The 23108-nt window shown below is 42.2% G+C and overlaps 1 protein-coding gene across 1 annotated transcript in view; it reads right to left on the bottom strand.

The window, feature by feature from the left end:
• The window catches only part of DCT (dopachrome tautomerase), a 40382-nt gene extending 22568 nt beyond the window's left edge, over positions 1 to 17814 (bottom strand). Inside the window, exons 1-6 of the mRNA XM_064269985.1 lie at positions 17520 to 17814; positions 8562 to 8861; positions 6281 to 6381; positions 5988 to 6154; positions 2380 to 2559; positions 1130 to 1265 (exon numbers count right to left, since the gene is read on the bottom strand). Coding sequence (XP_064126055.1) covers positions 1130 to 1265; positions 2380 to 2559; positions 5988 to 6154; positions 6281 to 6381; positions 8562 to 8861; positions 17520 to 17814 — 1179 coding nt within the window. The remainder of the gene's footprint in view (positions 1 to 1129; positions 1266 to 2379; positions 2560 to 5987; positions 6155 to 6280; positions 6382 to 8561; positions 8862 to 17519) is intronic.
• Between the last annotated feature and the right edge of the window lie 5294 nt (positions 17815 to 23108).

Here is a 23108-nt window from a genome sequence, read left to right as displayed (position 1 = left end):
TTTTTGTTTGTTTTTTATTACTGTGGTCCTATGTCCTCCCCTCTCAAATAAACTGTCACCAGCGGGTATGTGACCATGAAAAACAAGTATAAGACCAAATTCTAGTAAACCTACAAATATTTATTAGCAAGTAGACTCAGGACAGAAACAACTTGTTCTGGTACACCCAGGGAAGGCCCCACTCTTATCTGACACTATCTTGCATGAAACATTCACTCCAAATTGAGATCAATGATATTCAGAAGCAGCTCTTTTTCAGTCAGGTCAAGTGACAGAATCCTTTGTGAAGTGAGGAGAGGAGGACTAAACACTAAACAGAGCTCTGGACTTGGTGCCAGGTTGCTGGGCCTTCTGGGTTCTTCTCTTTTGCACAAGGGCAATGGTGCCTGCATAGTCTTTCTAGTCCATCATTCATTTCTCATACCACCCATTTCACCAGTGAGCATCATTTATCATTATTCTAACTTACGTACTCTCTACTGTAAATGCGCACCCTGTCTGGACTGTAGACTCCTATCTATGGCCATTCAAAAGCTAACTATCCTTGAAGCATAGGTTTCTGATTAAAATTTTTTAAAAACCTGTTGCCGTTGAGTCAGTTCCAACTCACAGTGACCCTATAGGACATAGAACTGCCCCGTAGTAGTTTCTAAGAAGTAGCTGGTGGATTCAAACTGCCAACCTTTAGATTAGGAGCCAAACTCTTAACCACTGTGCCATTATTAAGGAACTTTAAATGTTATCTAACCAACCCTATGGCATATATTAAGATCCCTGGGTGGCACAAACGGTTTGTGCTCAATTGCTAACCAAAAGGTTGGCAGTTTGAATTCACCCAGCAGTACTATGGAAGAAAAGGTCTGGTGATCTGCTTCCATTAAGATTAGAGCCAAGAAAACCCTGTGGAGCAGTTCTACTCTGTAACACATGGGGTTGCCCTGAGTCAGAATCAAGGTGACATCAACTAACAAGAACAACAACGGCATGGGGTGTATTAAAATCAATCTACGTGTGCGTGTATCACATTGTTTACACAGAGAAGAAGCATCATCAAATCTTATTTAAAAGCAAATAAACCCAGAAATATTATCTAGAGATTTTTTCATCGATTCTTAGTGTTTGAACATACCACAAAAACAGGATCATTGGCAGCAGAATGTGGCAAAGCGTTTGTCCCATTCAGGAAGGAATGGACCAAATTATGGAGGCTCATCACTCGGGAATCCAGTGTCCCATCTGCTTTATCAAACCCTTCCAGGGCGTTCCTGGGAAAAACCAGAATGACAGCAACAACAGTCACAGTCTGGTAACGGTCTCTTTTCATTGTTTCCGGCCTAGAAAATAGTCTTCTAATTTGAGATTGGGATGGGGTATGGGAAGAAGCCCAGGTGGCGCAGTGGTTAAAGTACTCTGCTGCTCACGGAAGGGTTGACGGATTGAATCCACCAGCCACTCCGCAGGAGAAAAATGTGGCAGTCTGCTTCTGTAAAGATTACAGCCATTGAAATCCTATGGGACAGTTCTACTCTGTCCCTATAGGGTTGCTATGAGTCAGAATCAACTCTACGGCAGTGACTTTGGGTTTTTGTTAGGGACATTGGAGCCCCGGTGACACAGAGGATAACAGCTCAGTTGCTAATCAAAAGGTCAGCAGTTCAAATCCACCAACCACTCCTTGGAAACCCTATGGGGCAGTTCTACTCCATCCTATATGATCACTATAAGTAGGAATTGATTCGACAGCAATGGGTTTGGTTTTTGGTACAGGAAACTCTGCCATAACTAATTAGCTAAGATCTAGACCAAATCTTTGATAATGATCTGCTGTAAAGGGAGGGAGCTCTCACTCGATGCTACTTCCGCGCCATCAGTTGAATTATATCTCTTGTATGCTGTATGACAATTATTTGCCTTCATATCTGTCTTCTCCACCTGACTCGGAATTTCTAGAGGACATCAGTTACCAGTTGCCTTTGAGTCAATTCTGATTCATGGCAACCCCATGTGTGGCAGAGTCAAACGGTGCTGCAAAGGGTTTCCAATGGCTGATTTTTTGGAAGTAGCTCGCCACGCCTTTCTTTCATGGCACCTCTGGGAGGACTTGAATCTCCAACCTTTCGGTTAGCAGCTAAGTGTGTTAACTGTTTGCACTACCCAGGAACTTTAGGCCTGTGTTTTCTTTCAATATTTTCCTAACACTAATCCCTTATTAACCTTTCTTATCCGCTCTCCATAATCTTTCTTATTGTAGCCTCTCCATTACTCGGATTTGTACATGCCTCCCGACGTCAGGATTTCCTTCTAGTCCATTACAAAACACAAGGATAAAAGTCTAAAGGTATTATAAATTGCCAGCGTAGCAGAGCTCAGAGCACCCACCTGAAGCTGAAGCTAGAATTCTGGAAGTAAGGAGGATTGTCAAACTTAACGAGGGACAGACAGTCTCGTATGTCTTCTAAGGTTGGTAATTTCTCATTGTTTCTTCCCACTTGATTTCTTCTCAGCAAACCTTCATAGGTTCCATTACACAAGGTGACACGGCGGTTGTAGTCATCCAAGCTAAGATTTGTAAGATTAAAAATAATATGTCTTAACTCATGGACAACTTCAGACCAAACAAAGCCATCATGGTCATAGTTACAGTAAAATGTTACCAGTCAAGAAAAAGTGGTAAAACTACCATCCCCCAAAGTAATTGTGAATTAAGGGGTTTCAAAAACATAGATGGATAAAATATAGGCACAAACATGAAGAATAATCAATGTTCCATTGAAAGACAGTGGTAAGGCTTACAAGGCAAGATTCTGACTCTAGTCAAGTGCATTTAAACCTTGAGTCTCTGAAGAGAGAAAGGGTAGCCTGTATTGTGCTGAGATGAGCCATTTTGAGTGCAAGTGGTTATAAAAAGCTAGGAAAGCGTTTTAGGCAAACTAGAGACCAGTCCCTGAAGAAGGGCATCATGCTTGCTAAAGTAGAGGGTCAATGAAAAAGAGGAAGACCCTCAGTGAGATGGATTGACACAGTGGCTGCAATGATGGGCTCAAACATAATGATTGTGAGAATGGCACAGGACCAGGCAGTGTTTTGTTCTGTTGTACGTAGGGTCACCATGTGTCAGAGCCAACTCGATGGCACCTAACAACAACGAAGGCAGATAGAGGCGGTGAGAGTAAACACAGATGAAACTACGTACAGGAGAGGTATTAGAGGAAACACTGTATTAGAAAATATTCCAAGGCAGGAAGGGGATTGATAGTTACATGATAAATATGAAGGCTGAGAAGTTTCCATGCCCATAAAAGATTATCTCCCCCACGCCTGTTGGGACCTGAAATTCCATCGTCAGAGCGTTTATTTTATTGGTAGAGATAAAACTGTAAAGCTGTTACTGTATGGGTTTTAATGGGTGGGGTTGGTTCTGTGTACATGAGGACAAAATCAGTACACACACAAAGATGAAAGAGGCCAGGACCTAAAATCTAAGTCAAAAAAAGACCCTCAAGGCAGCATCCCCCAGCACGTGTTCCAGTGAGATCAGGCTCCCAAGGTCAATAAGCTGAGACCCCTTTTGGAAAGTCACAACGTATCTGTATATGGAAGGCTCTAGAGAAGTTCTAAAACAAAAATCCTTTTCAACTCAGAATCCCCAAATTTATTTCATCACAGAAATCTCTTTTCACATACCACCTATTAGTATGCCAAGTTACTATGGGAAATAACACCTTACAGAATCAAGTTAAATCATATGATAAACATTTATTATGCACGCTTTGTTTTGAAAGATCCCTGGGTGGCACAAATAGTTTGCACTCAACTGCTCTCCAAAAGGTGGGCAGTTCGAACCCACCCAGAGGCACTACAGAAGAAAGCCCTGGAAATTTGCTTTTGTAAAGATTACAGCCAAGAAAACCCTATGGTGTTCAGTTCTACTCTGTAACATATGAGGTTGCCATGAGTTGGAATTGACGTGATGGCAACAGGTTTGCTTTGGTTTTTGGTTTGTCCTGGAACATTGTCCTGAGAGATATGGGAAATGCTTTGGATGTAGAAGATGGGGTCCCTGCTAGCTAGGCCTTACCTGTTACCCGTCGCCATTAAGTCAGCGTCAACTCATAGTGACCCTATAGGACAGAGCAGAACTGCCCCCATAGGGTTTCGAAGGCTATAAATCTTTATGGAAGCAAATTGCCACATCCTTCCATGGAGTGGCTGGTGGATTGGAACCACTGACCTTTTGGTTAGCAGTGAAGTGCTTAACCACTATACAAACAGGCCAAGACCCATCCAAACACACACACGCACAGGCTCAGGTGGTGTTGACATTGAAGCCTAGAAGGTGAACTGGAGCTCTGTGTCTTCCATCAGTCTAAAGACCCTGGGAGAACATCTAGAATAACCCAAAAAACCCATTAACGTGGGGTCGATTCTGACTCATAGCGACCCTGTAGGACAGAGTAGAACTGCCCCATCGGGTTTCCAAGGAACAGGTGGTAGATTCAAATTGCCCACCTTTTAGTTAGCAGCTGTAGCTCACCATAGCTCTTAACCACTGGGCCACCAGCACTCCACATCTAGAATAGTGGGGTTAAAAATGTGGGAATATGGGGGGAAAAAAAAGAAGGCAAACGGTCCTCTTGGGGAATGTTTTTCTGCAATGTGTGCTAAGAAAGAGAAACAGATCAAGGAGTCTTTGAGGACGGAATTCTCCCTGGGCTGCAGGATGTCTATCTGCTTCTTTCTTCTTTAGTACTTCAGAGATCACCCTCCCTTACCCTACAGCCCTTTCTGCCTCAATCACCAGCACCCCATGGTCCAGGCATAGCAGACTGCTCCCGGAGAATTTTCAAGCTTCATGTGTTATTCCCTCCAGGTAGGACTCACTACATTCCCACACTCTTCTCACCTCCCCTACATCTCATTAAGGGCTCTTCATCCTTAAAGTCTGAGAATAATTGGCCCCACTTCTTTGGGACTTTCTCTGACTCTTGGTTTTGCCCATACACCTATTATGGTACTTCTCCCATCGTATTGTATTTGTTTACCAGAGGCTATCTTTGTAGATTTACAACAACATTCAGATGGAAGGCTCTATATTATTTATCCTTATATTCCCAACACTATTACATTGTCCAGAGTATGGTACGTGAGAAACAAATGTTGGATGTATGCAAGAACTACTCCTAATTTTAAAGTGGTTGACCTCAAAATGATGGCCACGCATATTGTATGCACAAAAGTGATTTTGATACATCTGTTTTGTTTATTGAAGGGCTTAGAATTTTTTAAATCCCAACTTCCATGGGAAAACCATTCATCTGAGAAACATGTAAACAGAATGCATTAGAAACAGAAATATAAAGTGCCTTCTCCATTTGAGTCACTAAGACAGAAGAAAATACAGTTTCTGACCTTGAAAACATGATGCTGAGTGAAATAAGTCAGTCAGAGGAGGGCAAATATTATATGATCCTACTTCTGTGAAATATCTAGAATAGGCAAGCGTACAGTGTATAGGGAAACCCTGGTGGTGTAGTGGTTAAGAGCTATGGCTGCTAACCAAAAGGTCGGCAATTCCAATCTACCAGCTGCTCCTTGGAAACCATATGGGACAGTTCTACTCTGTCTTATAGAGTCGCTAGGAGAGAGAATCGACTTGACAGCAATGGGTTTGGTTTTTTGTTGTTGTTTTTTTTTAACTGTATAGAGGCAAAGTTTATTAGTGATTACCAGGGGTGGGGGGTGTGGAGGAGAACTCAATGCTTAGGGGACACTGAGCTTCTGTTAAAGGCGATGGTATAATTCAGGGAAAGATAATGGTGATGGTGGAGGGACATGATGAACATAATTAAAGTCACTGAACTGTACATGGAAAGATTGTTTAAATGTCAGATATTTTGTTACATATACATTTACCGCAATTAAAAGGGATGAAAGAAAGAAAGAAAATATGGTCTCTGGATTCCTACTGCAGGTACATACACCATTACCTGTCACAGACAATTTCCCAGCTGGAGAATCTTGAGTTCTGACTAATCAGAGTTGGATCATCTTGTCTGGCTGCCCCGAACAGCTGGTCTGTACACACGTCACACTCGTTTCTCCCAGTAGCAAAGTTCCAGTAGGGCAAAGCAAAGGACTCATTGCCAGTCAGTCGCTAAAAGCAAAGGGCATGTCCAGTCATTTAATTCATGCCATCACACACACAGTAAGAAAGACTCATAAATGGCTTAACCAAATTTACTGCAAAATTTAAAGGACGAAAGCTATAGTCCTGACCGACCTGAAGATCTCTTTCCAGCAACAACAAATGGTACCGGTGCCAGGTCACAAAGGCAGGTCCTCGGTGGGAGAAATCTGCAGCCTTGTATGGGCGCCCTGGTCCTAAAACAATTGAAGAAAGTATGAAAGTCACAGAATCTGATTTTTAAAATACTAAACATTACCTGAGATGTGTCTGTAGAGCCAGTAAGTCCATGATGTTTTAGTAAAAAAAAAAAAAGCTGTTTATCTACCTGAAAACAACATTAATGACAAAACACTTTCAGAAGCAAGTAACACTTTTAGTATAAACCCTCCTTTGAGTCTCAAAAGTTTGATTTTCAGCAGAGATTCCGAGAACCCCAGGTCACTCTCAGCTTTAAGCACCCCAGCTATGTATCTGATTTTTAAGCAACAACTCACTAAGAAGAAATAGAGTATCTAGAAGAGTAGCTCACTAAGAGCTAAACTAAACGTTCATATTTAAAAGACATTTTCTGACCTACTCCTTACAAAGGCACAGGTTTATCAGAGAAGGGTTAATTAATATAGTAACTTCAACTGCGCTTAGTTCTGATGCAGTATTCATGTAACCAAAAAGAACTTCCACAGAGTTTGCCTCACCCATCAATCACTTACAACTGCTAGCTGACAATCATGGTTGCCAAGTCCAGAAGAGAGAAAAATAGATTCAAACCAATTTGGCTGGCCACTGGAACTGCCAATTTTAGTGAAAAGCTCTGGGCGATTTAATGACCTCCTTACTGCCTGTTCCATCCTTCTTCCTCCTTCCGTAACAGCTTTTGATGGTTATGTAGAAACTTTATCTAACTTTAGTTCTTTTTCAAAGTACCCGTAATAGCTTCAGAGAGCTGAACAGACATGAATATAAATTTAATTCCTAGATACGACCAGAAACTATGGTTTTCTTTTCCTCTTGAGAGACTACCCTCTCATAAAGCAAAAATTCCTCAGAGCTTTGACAGGAAAACTGTAAAGTTTATAGCCAGAAGAGCCTCCTTACCTATCGATAAAGAAAGACGGATGCTTCCCCAGGAGGCAAGTTTCAAAAAAAAAAAAACTCATACTGAGAAAAGAACTGCTGTGGTTGCTGTTGGCAACACAGTCCTTGTTTTATGTTTTAATCCAGAACAAAGTTTAAAGTTCTCAAAACAGAACAATGAGCAGGGATTGAGTGACAGGGAACAGGTGATAAACAGGACAGACAATCCCAAATGAGACCCTCACTATTCAAAACGAGCCCCATGTCCTCACTCACTCTGAGGAGCCCTAAAGGTGAGGATTGTGGCAAGCACAGACAAGACTTCAGAACTGCTCCAGGTGGAATCCGGAATGGATTCAGATCCTCCTGGAACCAACTGGTGCTTATGGTTTTCCCTAGACTGAAAAATAACTAAGCACGAAGTTGGACCTGCTTGGTTAATGAAGTTTATAACAGACAACAACCCCCATTCCACATCCTACCGAAGGCCCAATTTTTGGGATCCCAAAGCTCACGGCGCCATTTTCTCAAGTGGCAAACATAATTGTGGTCCAAAGGGCCAAGCAGAAGGAGCTCCACATTGCAGTGGCTCAACCTGTACTTTGGCTTGACAATAAAACCACTTGCCCACAAGCCAATTCTGACTAGTGGCAACCCCATTGGTGCCAGAGTAGAACTGTGCTCCACAGCGTTTTTGATGGCTGATGGCAGATCACCAGGCCTTTCTGGCAAGCTTTCAGTTAGCAGCTCAGCACGTTAACCGTTTGCACCACCCAGGGACTCCTTCTTGACAACACAACTCCACAACTCCCGGGGATCCCCAGCAGTGGCTGGGTACCACACAGGATTATCTGAAAGTCTACAGATTAATACATGGTATTTAACTGGATACACACTTCCAACACAAACAGTCTAATTCTCCACAAAGAAGTTTCATGTGCTTTGGCACACGCTCAGGTAATCCCTCTAATGTGATGCAAAGTTCACAGAGGGCTTCCATGACCGGATTTAGAAATGTATTCTTCTGGAATCAAAATACATTCACCTCTACTTCACCAACTTTGCCTTTGAGGATTAATAGCTTCATAGACAGCAGTTTAGATTTTGACTCAAGAACCAACATACAGGAAGAAACGGTTGCATTCTAACTTCAGGCAGTATTTGATCATTTCATGACTTTCATAAGCCTAACCCTCCCTTGTGGTTGCTCTCTTGTTAATTAACTTGCCTGAAATTCCTTCCCACCTCCCACAGTCCCAAACCTAAAATAACATACCTCAAGCCAAGGAAAAACACCCACCTAATAATGTATCTCTAACAGAATAATAATGAAGCCACACAAAGTAATCATAAATACTGCAGTTGGCAATTTGTGGCTGGGTTCCATTGGGCCCGAGCAGGCCCAGCCAGTGCTGCGTGGTGATCACGTAGTCGGGGTGCGTGGTGTTCTTTGCAAGGTCCATTGCTCCCAGGAACTGCTCCCTCTCCTGAGGAGTCAGGGAATGGATGTTTTTCCGAACAACTGGTGGTTTCTTCCGATCACAGTTGGAGCCAGTCCAGCCAAACTTGCAGTCTCCACAGTTATAGCCAGCAAAGTTTCCTAGTTCATAAAAAAGGTAAAGACGGAGAAGAAAGAGGGTTTATGAAGTTTGAAAGAAATCAGTGAATTTGAACTAGAGTGGAAGAGAAGAAAGTACAATGCAACAGAAGGTGAGGACTCAATTTCCTTCCCTTACTCTCTTCTTGGAGCTCTGGTAGCGCAGGGGCTAAGACCTCGACTGCTAACCAAAAGGTCAGCAGTTGGAATCCACCAGGCACTCCCTGGGAACCCTAAGGGGCAATTGTACTCTGTCCTCCTATAGGGTTGCTATGAGTTGGAATCAACTTGAGGGCAACAGGTTTGGTTTTGGTACTCTCTTCTTGCTACCACCCGTCTGTCAGTGTGTCGTACTATGGCAACTAGATGGCAACTAATGAGAACAACTAACTCTCTTCTTGGATGTTTTTATCTCCAGATGGACTGAGAGTTTAAGAGTTCCTTAGGAATATTCTCAGCAAGGAAACAGGTTAGGAAACACCATTACATGCCATTTTCCACACTCTCCTTCCTCTTTGGATCATGCGGGGGTGTCCCTTCCTGCGTGCTCCCCACTTCCTGCTTGACCTGGGCAGAGCAGTGGTCCCTGCATGCCCACAGTGCTGTGCCTGTTATCCCTGTGACAGACGAGGGGGCTGATGACAAAACAGGCTATTGATTTAGAGGAGGAGAGAGTACATACCTTGCCAGCGGTGGAACAAATAAATAAATAGGCTGATTTCCAGCAATGTGGGTGAAATCTAACATAAAATATCTGGTTTGTTTTACAAAGGAGACAGAGTTAAGACAAAATCAATGGAGGCTGACAGGTTATGTAGGTGAATTAGCTGCCATGACGGCAGGAAGTACAAATCACTCTGGGGTTGCTTGTCAACTGTACGAATGTCTGGGCTTTATCGATGCCGGAGGAACGAGTGCTAGAATATCAGAGTCTAAGAATCTTTCTGATTAGGGTCTAAATGGCTAGGTATTTTAGCTTGGCCTTCACTTTTCCATCTTAGCCTTCTTGATTAATGCTTTTAGTATGACCACACCTCATTCCTTAGGTGGTAGTAAGTTAGAGGGTAAAACTGTAAATAATATTGGAGTGAAACTTTGAGACAAAAGAGGATGCTTATCTACCAGAGGATAAAAGAGGCTTTGAAAAGCACTTAACAAGGGTGACCAGTTCACTGGGTCTCCTCCTCCTCCACCTCAGGCACCCCAGTCTTTTTATCTGTTATTCCTTTATCTGGAACACCTTTTCCTCACTGCCCTCCCCCCCCGGCCCAGTGCTACTTTGCCTGCATTACCCCACACCTCCTTTAAGCTTTTTGTTGAGTCCTCTATAAGGTTTTTCTTGATTCCACATGCCTCTGTCAGATGCCTCTACTCCACTTTCCCACAGTACCCATAACTCCTCATTCATCACATTTATTACACCAACTCCAGCCCTCTCTGTGCTTGTCTCAGCTTCAGGCAGCTGAAAGGCAGTAGTGACCCTGCGGCCTAGGTCTGTGCTTGGCTTTGAACAAATTAGTATTTGCTGAATGAATGAGGTATGTTGTTAAGTGCTACCGAGTCAATTTCTGACTCATAGTGACCCAATGTGACAGAGTAGACCTGCCCTGTAGGGTTTTCTAGGCTGTAATTTTTATAGGAGCAGATGGCCAGATCGGTTCTCCCACGGAGCCACTGAGTGGGTTCAAACTGCTGACCTTTCCGTTAGCAGCAGAGCGCTTTAACCACAGTGCCATCAGGGCTCCTTGAGGAAAGTATAGTATAGAGTACATTTTCTTCTTCCTTTCTCTGCCTGCCCTGTGGATTTCCACATTTTTTAGCAGGAAAAACAGGTCCAGTAATAATTTTGATAAGCTGTAAGTACTAAAATAGAGGAAAATAAAAAATATGATGACCATAGTCAAGAGGTTATTTGGATCACTAAAGGGAAGGAAAAATTTCCAATAGCTTAAAAATGAAATTTGTAGTATATAAAGAAAATGCACAGGCTTCCCTTTCTATTAGCCCAATGGATTTTTTGATGGTCAAGGAAATTTTCCTTTAAAGTAGAATTAAAAAAAAAAAACCCATTGTTGATGAGTTGATTTCAACTCAAAGTGACTCTACGGAACAGAGTAGAGCTGTGGTACAGGGTTTCCAAGGAGTGATTGGAAACTGACCTTTTCTTTAGCAGCCGAGTGCTTTAACCACTGTGTCACTAGGGCTATCAAAATAGAATCAAAAAAAGGGAGAGTTAAAAAGGAAATAATTGGTTATTTGGGTTCTATGCTTTGTCAAAGAAGAAAATTCCTCACTATTAGGAGTGAAAAACTGGAGTTTATTGAGGAATAATATAGCTTGAGCTAGGCAGCGCTAAGTAAAACTACAAAGCACTCCACAGAGAGAGGGGTCTATATACATAGAGAACAAAGGAAAGGTAGAGGGTTAATGGCTAATTATAGATAAGATCAGCTTCAGCTTGAAGTCCTTTAAAATGTAAAGGTCAACCTCTTGGCTAGGAGGGAGTGAGTTACTACCTAGGTGAGTGGTGCCAGCCTGTTCAGTTATACATGATTGCAGTCATGAACACATTTTTCCTGGGAACAAATTGTTTACATCTTGACATATTCTTCTCATGAACAAATGGTTTACATCCTGACCTTTTTTGTCCTGGGAATGTATGTTGGCCCCCTCATTCTTACCTCTGATGCGACTACCTCCTGTTTGACACTTTTCCATTCACGGCTCTTTGTAGCATACAAAATATTCTACCTACTGTTTCCAGCTCAATTATCTCTATTTTTCTATGTTCCAGCACGACACAAAAACATAAGTAAAAAATATATTGAAAGAGAAAAATTTTATTCTCAAGACTGAAATCATGTTTTTGAATTAAACCATGAGTAGTTTGAATTCAACTTAAAATGAATTTTGATTACTGAAGTAAAGCTATACCATGTACAAAGTTTTATTTAACAAATATTTATTGAGTAGGTATTATAACATCAGACACTATACAAGATGCTGGTGACTCAGTAATAAGCAAAATCAGACACTGTCCCTACCTTCCGGTTTCATGGAGCTCAAAAGGTATTTATTTTCCCTCAGGCTACCTACTAGAATTGTATAGTATCTATTTTTAAAACATCTTTGATTGAAACATATCATCTGCTCTGGCAACTGTTACCGGAATAGAATACTTTTTGAGGAATGATTGAACAAACTGTTGCGAATACTAAGTACTTGTAATTCCAGCTGTTTACCCAGACAATTGGAAGTGAATACCTAGCCCCATCTCTGTGATAAGAGAGTAATTTCTTCCTTCAAAATGCTAACAAATAGCACACCTAAATTGTGTAATAATAAATTCAATATCGTTCTATGTTTAAAGACATAAAACTTGTCTTTACATCTAGGAGTCCCATTGTTAAATTTGAGTAATTCATAAGTTAATGCTGAGAGTTTTAAGACTTTAAGAGCTCTGCTGCTAACCAAAAGGTTGGCAGTTCAAATCCACCAGCCACTCCTTGGAAACCCTGTGGGACAGCTCTACTCTGTCCTGTAGGGTCTCTATGAGTTGGAATGAACTTGACAGCAATGGATTGGTTTGGCTTGAGCACTTCCTTTACTACAAGTCTTTTGGTTGGCAGAAACAAAATTATCAAGGACTAATTGTCTCTCTAGTTGATTTACTCAGCAAATAATTTTATGAACACCTACCTTCTAAAGGGCAGTCAAGACTGAACATGTCCTCTTCTGGGCTCCCATAGCATTTTGTGCATTCAAACAAGTGGCTACACTTGGTAACTCCAAACAAGTTACTTAACCTCTCAGAGAGTAAGCGTTCCACCTCATAGGAGCCTTATGTAAAACAAGCACCTTAATAACATACAGAGAGAAGACTGAGGGTAGTGCCTGTCACAGAGTAAGTTCTATGGGAGTGTTGTATGAATACTAACATTATTAGATACCACTTATCAAAGAGTATCGGAATTATTCGTTTACATATCTGCATGACTTATTCACTGGACGCGTTAAGAATCATGTCTGTTTTCCCCCTCTTTGAACCTGAAGGGCCTTATGTAAATTGGTGCTAAATAAATGTTAGTTGAGTGTATTGTGAAGGAATCAATGGATATTTGAATAAAAAGCATTAGACCCTAAAAAACAAAAAAAAAAAACAAACTCACCGCCCTCGAGTCCGACTCATAGTGACCCTATAGGACAGAGTAGAACTGCCCCACAGAGTTTCCAAGGAGAGCCTGGTAGTTTCAAACTGCCGACCTGTTGGTTAGTAGCCGTAGCTCTTAACCATTAACTCCACCGGGGTTTCCCATTAAAGAGGATATAAATATAAGTAAGGTGTAGTGCCTTCTCAGACTAATGGCGATGAACACACACACAAGGAAATAGCAATACAAGTCTAACTGTGGGAAAAGGGAAAACAGGCATAGACAATGCACTCTGGGGTGACAAAAGAGAAAATTATTAATTCTGACTCAGAAGTTGGGAAATGCTTGACAATGGTGGTGAACAAGGAACGTCTCCTTTAACGTAACCAGAGTTGCACCCCACCATCCCGACTCCCACCTCAAAACAATGTACGAGTACTAATAAGAAAGCATTTGTCTGGATTTGAGCCCACCTGTGACCCAGAAATGTATTCAGTGAAACATCTCAGAGAAAATACACCTAACTCTACAGTCAGGTATCTTCCATTTTTAAGTTTGCAAAGCTGGCCTACGGCAGTTGTTAAAAATGCGGAAGATAGCTGAAAAGTGAGGCAACACAAAAGCCGAGTGCACAAAACACTTATTTCTTCAACTGAGATTTCCTAGAAAAATTTTACGTCAATCTAAGTTGATTTTTTCTTTAGCCTACTGATATCAACAGCAAAAAAACAAGAGAGAAACATCATTTTAAAGTATATTGTTTGTTTTACTAAGAAATGGAGCTGGGTTGGGGAGGGGGAAGAATCTCAGATGATATCAACCTATCTACCATTGAGTGTGTCCTGGAGCAGGAATTAAATTTTAAAAGTCAGAGTCCTGTACCTATTTAGGAATGGGATAAAATGGAAATGGAGTGAGAACAACCAAACAATGCAGGTTCCGACATGAAGACTATTAGACTAAATAAGCTTAAAGACCACCGATTAGCACGTTTACAAGGAGCTCTAAATAGGCTATTCCTTTTAATTAAAGATTCTATTATTTTAATAACAATACTTTATACTCACACAGGGCTTTTCATCTACAGAGCTTTAAAGGATTTTACAAGTATGGTTTCATCATTACCCCCATTTCAGAGATTGGAAGATGGAGGCACCTAGTCACTTGTACAAACAAGACGCTCTCAGCCGATTGTTCAAAAACTATTTAGTGTGCATGTTTTTCAAAAGCCCGAAGACACAGCTGTAGCTGGTGTATTCCCATAAATGCCAACTGGCAGTTAAGACTTGTAAGGTAAATGGCTGGTGCCAAAATCTCCTGAAGTTTAGCTCTTCCTGATAATTAAGTTCGGCAAGTTTTTTGTTGTTCTTTCAGTTTCCCACTACAGAGAATAATAGAGAATTTGAGCACAGAATTTTTCAAGGTTTTTTTTTTTTTCCCCAGAATTTGTATTCGTTTCAATTTGTCATGCTAAAATCTTTTACCAGCTTCATGATCACAGAAACTCTGAGGAATTTATTCCCTTAATGAATTAACAAAATTCAGAGTCATCAACAGTCAAGTTGCTAGAAGCTAATCTACAACTCTTCTTTAAGGATTTCTAAGCAACCCCAGGAGACTCCCAGGGGTCATTTTTGCAAAAGAATCCTGAGGCTACCGGAGAGGAGCAGTTTGGGGGTTCAAGATCAGGTTTCAATACTAACACAGAGGGGAAAAGTTAAAGACTGCCTCCCATACTATGAAAAATCTACTCTGGGAAGGCAAGCAGCTCACTCTCGGGAGGGAATAAATTGAAGGGCGTTGTCTTGTTTTGGAAGACGGGGTAGGAATCACAGAATGGTGGTTATTATTAACACTAAACAACTTCCCAGTCTGGAGCCCTGAGACTCAAAGACAAAGACCCCCGAGGAGCCCCTAATTGCTAACAGAAACAGAACCATCCACACTTGGTACAGAGTGCGCTATGGTCCTGGATGACTATCATACTGTTGTTGTTAGGTGCCATCGAGTCGATGCCGACTCATAGCGACCCCATGTGACAGAGAAGAACTGCCCCATAGGGCCTTCTAGGCTGTAATCTTTATGAAAGCAGATCAACAGGTCTTTCTCCTACGGAGCCAATGGGTGGATTCGAACCACCAACCTTTCGGCTAGCAGTCAAGGGCATAACTTTTTGAACCCACCAGGGCTCCTTTTTGAATGAATATAAAACCCAAAACCCATCTCTGTTGAGTCAATTCCAACTCAGAGCAACAGAACAAACCATAGTGGAGAGAAGGCAAGCCACAAATCAGGAGTTGGGTCTCAGGGTTAGTTGTGGTCCTGGCAATAGCTCTCAGTGGAGACCATATACCCAAGCAGGGCTTTTTTGGAATGTCCTAGATAAGCGTGATGTCCTTACAGCCTAGACTTACAGTACAGGCCCTATTTCTGGCCCACTGCCTTTTTAGGAAGAAGCCGTGGTGGCACCGTGGTTAAGTGCTCAGCTGCTAACCAACAGATCAGCAGTTTGAACCCACCAGCTGCTCTGAGGGAGAAAGACAGGATGGTCCGCTTCTGTAAAGATGACAGCCTTGGAAACCCTATGGGGCAGTTCTACTCTGTCCTATAGGGTCACTGTGAGTCAGAATCAACTCGAGAGCAATGGTTTTGGTTTGGGCCTTTTTAGGTACAGGTACGTACAACGTCATCACAGTAGGGAGTCCTTTTATGTTTTGAAAGCAGGTCACTGTGACCCTTGGTTCCTGCACTTCTGGGGGAGTGTTCATAAACATGACCTCAGAAAAGGGAAGGAGCAATTATTGTTTCTATTCTGGTGTTCTCTATTCTATTCTTTCCATCTCCACCTTACTCTGAGAGCCTGCTAACCAAGTAAAAAAGAAAAATGAGGTGGTAATAAGCAGAGCTAACGATGGCCCTGGATTCAACAAAATGGAGAATTCCAACCTTTATAAGTCATGGCAACATTATCATGGATTAACCTGGAAATAATTATTCTGGAAGTATTTTTGAGTCATGGACAAAGAAGTTACTATGGTAATGTGGTTTCCAAAAGCCACATAATATGAACCTACTGCTTCTCATTAGACTGGAAAGCCATGAGCATCTATGAGACAATGTCTATGGAAGCAAGTGCTTAGAGAGCTTAGAAGAAATGAATAGTATATACTCACTATGCTATTAAAATCTTTCGTCACATTAATACCAAAGGCAAAACTAGGACCTAAGAGTTAATCACAGAATTAACAGTACGACTACAAAATGATTATAAGGCCAGAATTTTTTTAATGTTTTTAAAAACCTAGTATCATTCCTACATTAACATCACAGCCCTTCATATATTCTCTTAGACCCCATGTGTGCAGAGTAAAACTGTGTTCCATAGGGTTTTCAAGGCTGTGACGTTTTGGAAGCAGATCACCAGACCTGACCGCCAAAGTGCCTCTGGGCGGCTTCAAAACACCAATCCTTTGGTTAGTAGTCAAGAGTGTGCTGCCCAGGGACTCCTTTTTACATTGCTCAATTATCTGTATTTTCCTAGGTCCCAGCATCACACAAGAACATCAGTTAAAAAAACACTTCAAAAAAAGAAAAAGTATTAGGCAGCCAGATGCCATAGAAGGATGTCCAAGCACTTTGCTGAAGTTGCTGCTTCTGTTTTTGGTTTCAAATGCTAGCCAGCCTTTGAGTATTTCCACTGCTGCGCATGGCTGCTGAGAACTGGAAGGTGCACCCCTGCAGGGATCTGAGAAGGCTCTCAGAGCCAGAGGAATCAGGAATGCCCAGAGACTTCAAAGAAACAGGGACCAAGAGAGACAGGCGTCTATTAGAGAGATACCGAGGCCGGGGGGGGGGGGGGGACTTTAAATGCCCAGTTCAGACCCAGACAATAGTGAAAAGAAAGTCATTTTTGTCTACTAACAACCATCCCGGCCCCAGCTCCCTGAGGAAGCTCTGGCCACCGCTTCTCTACAACTTTGGCAAAACTACACCCTCGTCATAACTATTAAGGAGAACGATGGGCCCTGCTTGAGATCTGTTCCAGTAATTAGAAGTGCAGAGACCAGGGCTTCAGAACACCTGCCTGGACTCCTTCATTCTAGATGCCAAGCCTACCTGCTCCTTCAACAAGTGCAAACTCATTTTAGAAAGAAGGCAACACACCAGTCTTGAAAGGACTTGCTCCCGATTTCAAAGCTGACTCCAAGCTCTTTAACTTCCCATTCCAGCAAGCCAGTCAATGTTATGTTGGCCGAGTTCCTATAACCAGGCTGGCCCATGTAATATTTATTTCGTTCTCATAACTAGATGTACTAGATAATGAAAAGACTATAACTGAAGCATCAGCCTTAATTCGTATGCTGCTTACAAAAAAGGCAAAACTAAGTTTGTCTTTCAAAACCTAGTCTAACGGCCTGTTATTAGTTTCATTTCTTCCTAAGAAGGGACCCCGTAGGTGCCCACCGCACCTACTCCAGCGTGGGCCGGGTTTGCCCACAGAGCGTCTCACCTGTGCACCTGCAGGTCCGGTTAAAGAACTTCCTGGGCCACTGCTCGCGGTCATCCTGGTTCCGCAGGGCATAGCGGCCACTCCACGGCCTGGTGTCTGCTTGGACCTCCGTGCACTGCCCCCGGCCCTCCTGGGAACCACAGAGGTTGGCGGGCTCCCCGCCCAGCGGCGGGCAGCACTCCTTGGACACCAGGCTGCCCACCGTCATGCAGACCCGGGGGAACTGACCCCAGGCTGCAGGCAGGATTCCACAGCCCAGGCAACCCAACAGAAGCCCCCACGGAAGGAGGCCCATGGCTTTACCCCGGGAGAATCCTCTCTCAGACCAGCTCTCTCTCTGCCTGCCACTCTTCGCTCCTCCTGCCTTTACTCCTTGGCCTGGAATCTGGAGCGTTCACTCCGTTATATTTCTTCTTTTGTAATATTTTTGTTTTGTTTTGCACTCTAGCCCTCTCCTCTTAAAAAAATACCCACTACATCACAGAACCCACAAGTGTGCACGTGTGTGCACGCACATGCACACGCTATTTTATGGGATTCAACGAAACGACTAAAACAAACGTAATTTCATTAGAAGCGCCTCTAGCAGTCGAATTTAACGAGGATAACGCTTCTCACCGTTTTCCCCGCCGTTAAATCAAGCTTTCTCTAATTGAGTTAATTTACAGGACGCTCCAGTCATTCGACTTATTATGCTGGTATTTCTGAACCCTCTCCTTTTCTCCTTGACTTTAATTGCCTTGAACTCAGTTCAAAAGCCAAACACCACGCTGCCTTTATTCTGTTTGGCTCACCGAGCCGCAGGGCCTTGTGGGGTTTGTGTAAGGGCTGGGAGAAGCTCTCATTAGGGGGATTAGTATTTGAGAAATCCTCATTGTTAGCACATGACCCAAAGTGCACAATGAAGTAGATAAAATTTCTGGCTTTGTTTCAAGAGGGTAAAGCCATCTTTATCTGGGCTCATGTGCTCCCGCCAAGCTTGTGACCGCAGACTTCCCAGGGAGTCAATAGATGCAGTTAGCTCTTGGTGAAAGGCCCTTTACAGACAAGCCTGGATTGCTGACTACAATTCACCCATGACTGCTCACTGACGTCCTAGTAAGACCACTGCAGGGGGTCACACAGCCTCAAAAATAAAGAAACATTTATTTAGGTCTGACATACAAGGAATTGCATTGTTCCCCAATTAGGGGCCCTCTTCCCTCCAAATAATAACCTACTATTCTCCTAGTTGGCTCATCTACCCAGTAGATTATTTTAATTACACAAAGTAGCATGCCACCAGAGATTCAAAATTGTCATTCTCTAATTGTAATGAAGGCAGCAGGACAATTTGAAGTGAGGGCTTCCAAGCTCCGTCATTTGATTCATGTTAGAAGTTAAGCATCGTGGAGCTTCAGTCTAGCTGGCAGTGCCTCCCCAGTGCTTTTTTTGGGGGGGGGGAGGGGGTGGGAGGAGAGTGCAGATCAGCAACTGGGAGCACATTTCAGGGTATTTCCTGAGTCTTCCAGGGAGGGAACAGGACCCCCTCAGTACCACAAGTGCCTGTAGAGACAGCTGATGTGAACTTCTTCGGCCAGTGTCTAAGAAAACCTTTTACTTGGGTACAAAGAAGAAAAATGTTATGTTGCAAAGCAGATTCCTAATGTTAAAAACAAAAATTTTATACAGCTGCTCCTGCTCCAAGTATCCCTGTGTCACCCGCATAATACTAAGTTGTGACTGATTAAACAGCACTTCTCAGCTCTGGCTGAGAAGTGACCCAGACCAATTAAATCAGAATCTCTGGGAGAGTGTGGCCCCTGCATCAGCATTTGGTTAAAACTTCTAATGTGCAGGTAGAGTTGAGGAGCACAGGGTCAGAACAAAGCACAGCTCCAGAGGAATACTGAACTCGAGTCAGCTTAAAGACGCCGTTGATGGGAAGACACTTAAATACCACGTTTTATGCATATAACCCGTGTTGTTTTCATAAGCACACTATACTACATGTTGCTGACTTCAATTTCAATTTTTTTTTCTGTCCAACGGATTTAATGTAACCAGCATAAAACTATATAGGGTCCCCATGAGTCAGAATTGACTCAATGGCAATGGCTTTTTTTTTTTTTGCATGAAACTTATCTCATGGAAACTTCATTTAAGGTAAGCGTTTTCCTAAATCAAGTATAACCAACAGTGGATGACTGCCCAACTTCAAACTCTCTTGCTGCCACTCTGTTGCTTGTTTCTTCCACCCTCACAACAACTTTTAGTTTGAAGTTGGCAGTGTAGGACTTGAGTTTAATTCCTGCCATGAGCCTAAAGGGTGATAAGATTTAGATTTATAGACTGAAAAAATGTACACAATATAATCGATAACTGGCTCATTCTAGTAAAAGAGGTGGCAAAATTCAAATGTGAGATGTACAAGAAGCAAGAGTCTTTTTATATGCTCACAAGCATAGGACTAAGGTGACATGATCATTGACCAAAGACACTGGCACTACCAGACATAATTAGACTATGAAACAAGCAGACGTAACACAGCTTAATGGTTTCACTTAAGATGATCTGATAAGGTTTTCACATTCAGTTGTTGAGCCAGGAGTGATCGGGTATCAGTTTTGCTTTGTTTCTGCCTCCAGTTAAGAGCCAGAGTGGGAAGACAACTGTGATGATTATGTCAACGCTGATGGAATCAAGATTCCTGTTGATAGCTACTCAATCCATTTATGCCAGTGCAGGCTTCGCTTTGTTTATGCTTCCAATTCATAGCACATGATTTGTGGACAGGCTTCAGTAGGTTTAGGAGCCCCTGTGGCACAGTGGTTAAGAGACGTGGGTTCAAACTGAAAGGTCAGCAGTTCGAATCTACCAGCCGCTCCTTGGAAACCCTATGGGGCAGTTCTACTCTGTCCTATAGGTTCATTAGGAGTCAGAATCTACTCACTTGCAATAGGTTTGGTTTGGTTTGATTCAGTAGGCTCAAGGTTCTGGTTGATGACTCAAAAGTGATGGAGACATAATTATCAACTTAAATTAATAGAAACAAATGCACAGGTTCAATTGTTTATTTTCCAATTATCAGGTACGACCAAACTCGACCCATGAATTCTTGACCATGACTTTATTATTCAAATATGATCAAAAATAACATTTTTGGGCTATTGAATGAGGGTGAAAGAGCCCAAAATTCACTTCTGAAAATGTCCCCAGATGTGTTCTGTATATGCATGAGCACGCTATGGCAGAACTTTATTACATAATTTTGTCATTTCCACATATTACATGTGTGTGCATGTTATTTACCTGGGCATACCATTTCCAAAAAAAATATGATAATACTAGAATCACAGTATCTCAGAGGTGGAAGGGTTTTTTTGGAGTTCTTTCATCCATTCCACATGTATTTATCGACTGTCACTTTCACGGCAGCATTACGGTGCTTTTGGATTTTATTCTATGTTTTGTGAAGCCCTGGAGTTCCATAAATGCTAGATGCAAATTCCTTGGATGCTGAGACTGACGGAGACAACTCTCATGTCAGAATGTTCCAGGTTTAGGTCCTGGGAACTCTTCCTTAATAACTCTTGCTAGCTAACTCATGTAGTCTATTTAAACATATCTTGCATCTTTAAATGCTGGCTATGTGGACTTCCCAGAATTATAACTCTGGCCCTGACTTCTGCTGTGAGCCCCAGACTCGTACATCTAACTACCTATCTGACCTCTCCACTTCGAGGTCTAGACATCTCTCACTTAACATGTTTAAAACTGAACTTTTGCTCTCTCCTCCTCCAGCCAAATTTGTTCCTCCATTGATGTTCTCCATCTTAGTAAACAGCGTCACCAAAATCCTGTGTCATCCTTGATTCTTCTCTTTCCTTCATTTTCCACTGCACTTAGAGTAAAATCCAAATTCCTTTCCATGGCCTATAACAAAATGAAGGAGTTCTGGTGGTACAATGGTTAAGTACTTGGCTGATAGCAAAAAGGTTGGTGGTTCAAATCCACTTAGTGGCTCTGTGGGAGAAAGAACTGGCAATTTGCTACCTTAAAGATTTCAGCCAAGAAAACCATGTGAGCCAGTTCTACTCTATCACATGGGGTGGCCATGTGTCGGATTCGACTCAAAGGCACCCCACAACGTAACAGGGCTACACGAAGGTGGGCCACAAGTCCATAAACTGTGTGTTCCCAATGTGTATCAAGATACATACAGAAATCGAGAGTAGTCATTTAGAAACTTTTATTGCAATTCGGCATTGCCATAGCAATCAAGCACATGATCTGTGGATTCCGCTTACTGAAGAGGACGTACTTCACTTGAGGTGTGGTTGAGCCTGCATGCTGATTATCATGTGGTACTGGCTGCGAACTAGTCATGTGTAGCTGGATCCCGTGTGAGTCTCTGACTGATTTTTTGTTTGTTTATTTTAATTGATTCTTTACCATAGATGGAGCCCTTGTGGCTCAGTGGCAGTTCTAATCCACCAGCCGCTCTTTGGAAACTCTATGGGGCAGTTCTACACTGTCTTATACAGCACTCGGAGTTGGAATCAGCTCTAAGGCGATGAGTTTGTTTTTTGTTTTGTTTTTTCTATTTTTACCATAGATAGGTTGAGAAGAACTGGCTTATAAGATCCTACATAATCTGTCCCTCACCCACCTCTCTTTCCCTCTTGTTCTGCAATCATTGTATTACTCAAGCGAGTTGTGTTCATTTCCACCTTGGCCATGTGCTGCCAACCTCTCTGCCTGAAATGTTCTCGCTTGGGATCCTTCTTGTCATTCAGATTGCAGCTCACATGTCAGCTCCTGAGAGAGGCCTTCCCCAACTAATCCCTTTAACACATTTGCACCCACCCACCTACTCTTTACCACATTGCAATTTTTTATTTTCTTCATGGCACTTATCACTATCTAAAATTATTTATTGTTTCAGTTGCTGATAGTCCATCCTCTCTAGTAAAGTTCTGGAAAAGTAAGAACCTTAACTGTGTTGTATTTCCCTGACACTTGGCAAAAAGAAGCTACTTAATAATATTTGATGAATAAGATCTTCTACTCAAAGTCTGATGTTCAACAGAAAAGTCTCAGTGTCACAGTGATTGGCTTTATAATAATGTTTTTAATTTGAATGAGTAAAGTAAACTTAGATTAATAAATGTGACTATTATGTTGGGAGTTTGTTACACTGCTAAAAATGTTTGAAAACCGCTGGCCTAGTTTAACACTCTGTCCCCACATCACCACCAACAAATGCCCTCCTCAACATTTCTGTCAAGATATCTCCAGTGTCTGGTTAAATACTTCTAGTAATGAGGTTCTCACTACATTCCAGTAACTGTTCTAAATGATAGAAAATTCTTTCTTCTTAATAAGTTAAAAAATTTTCTCCATCCATGAGTCATAGGCTCCCTGGAACAGGTATACTCTATTTTCCATGGAGTTTTCTCCCCCATCTTCTTTCTCTTTTCAAAGTAAATGTCCTCAATTCCTTGAATCGTTCCTTCCTAGGAAACCCTGGTGGCATAGTGATTAAGAGCTACTGCAGCTAACCAGAAGGTCGGCAGGATGAGTCCACCAGGTGCTCCTTGGAAACCG

The sequence above is a fragment of the Loxodonta africana genome, chromosome 17 (assembly GCF_030014295.1).
Source record: "Loxodonta africana isolate mLoxAfr1 chromosome 17, mLoxAfr1.hap2, whole genome shotgun sequence".
Classification (NCBI taxonomy): Eukaryota; Metazoa; Chordata; class Mammalia; order Proboscidea; family Elephantidae; genus Loxodonta; species Loxodonta africana.
Note: the sequence above shows the minus strand (reverse complement) of the source record. Positions and strands in the feature narration are given on the sequence as shown.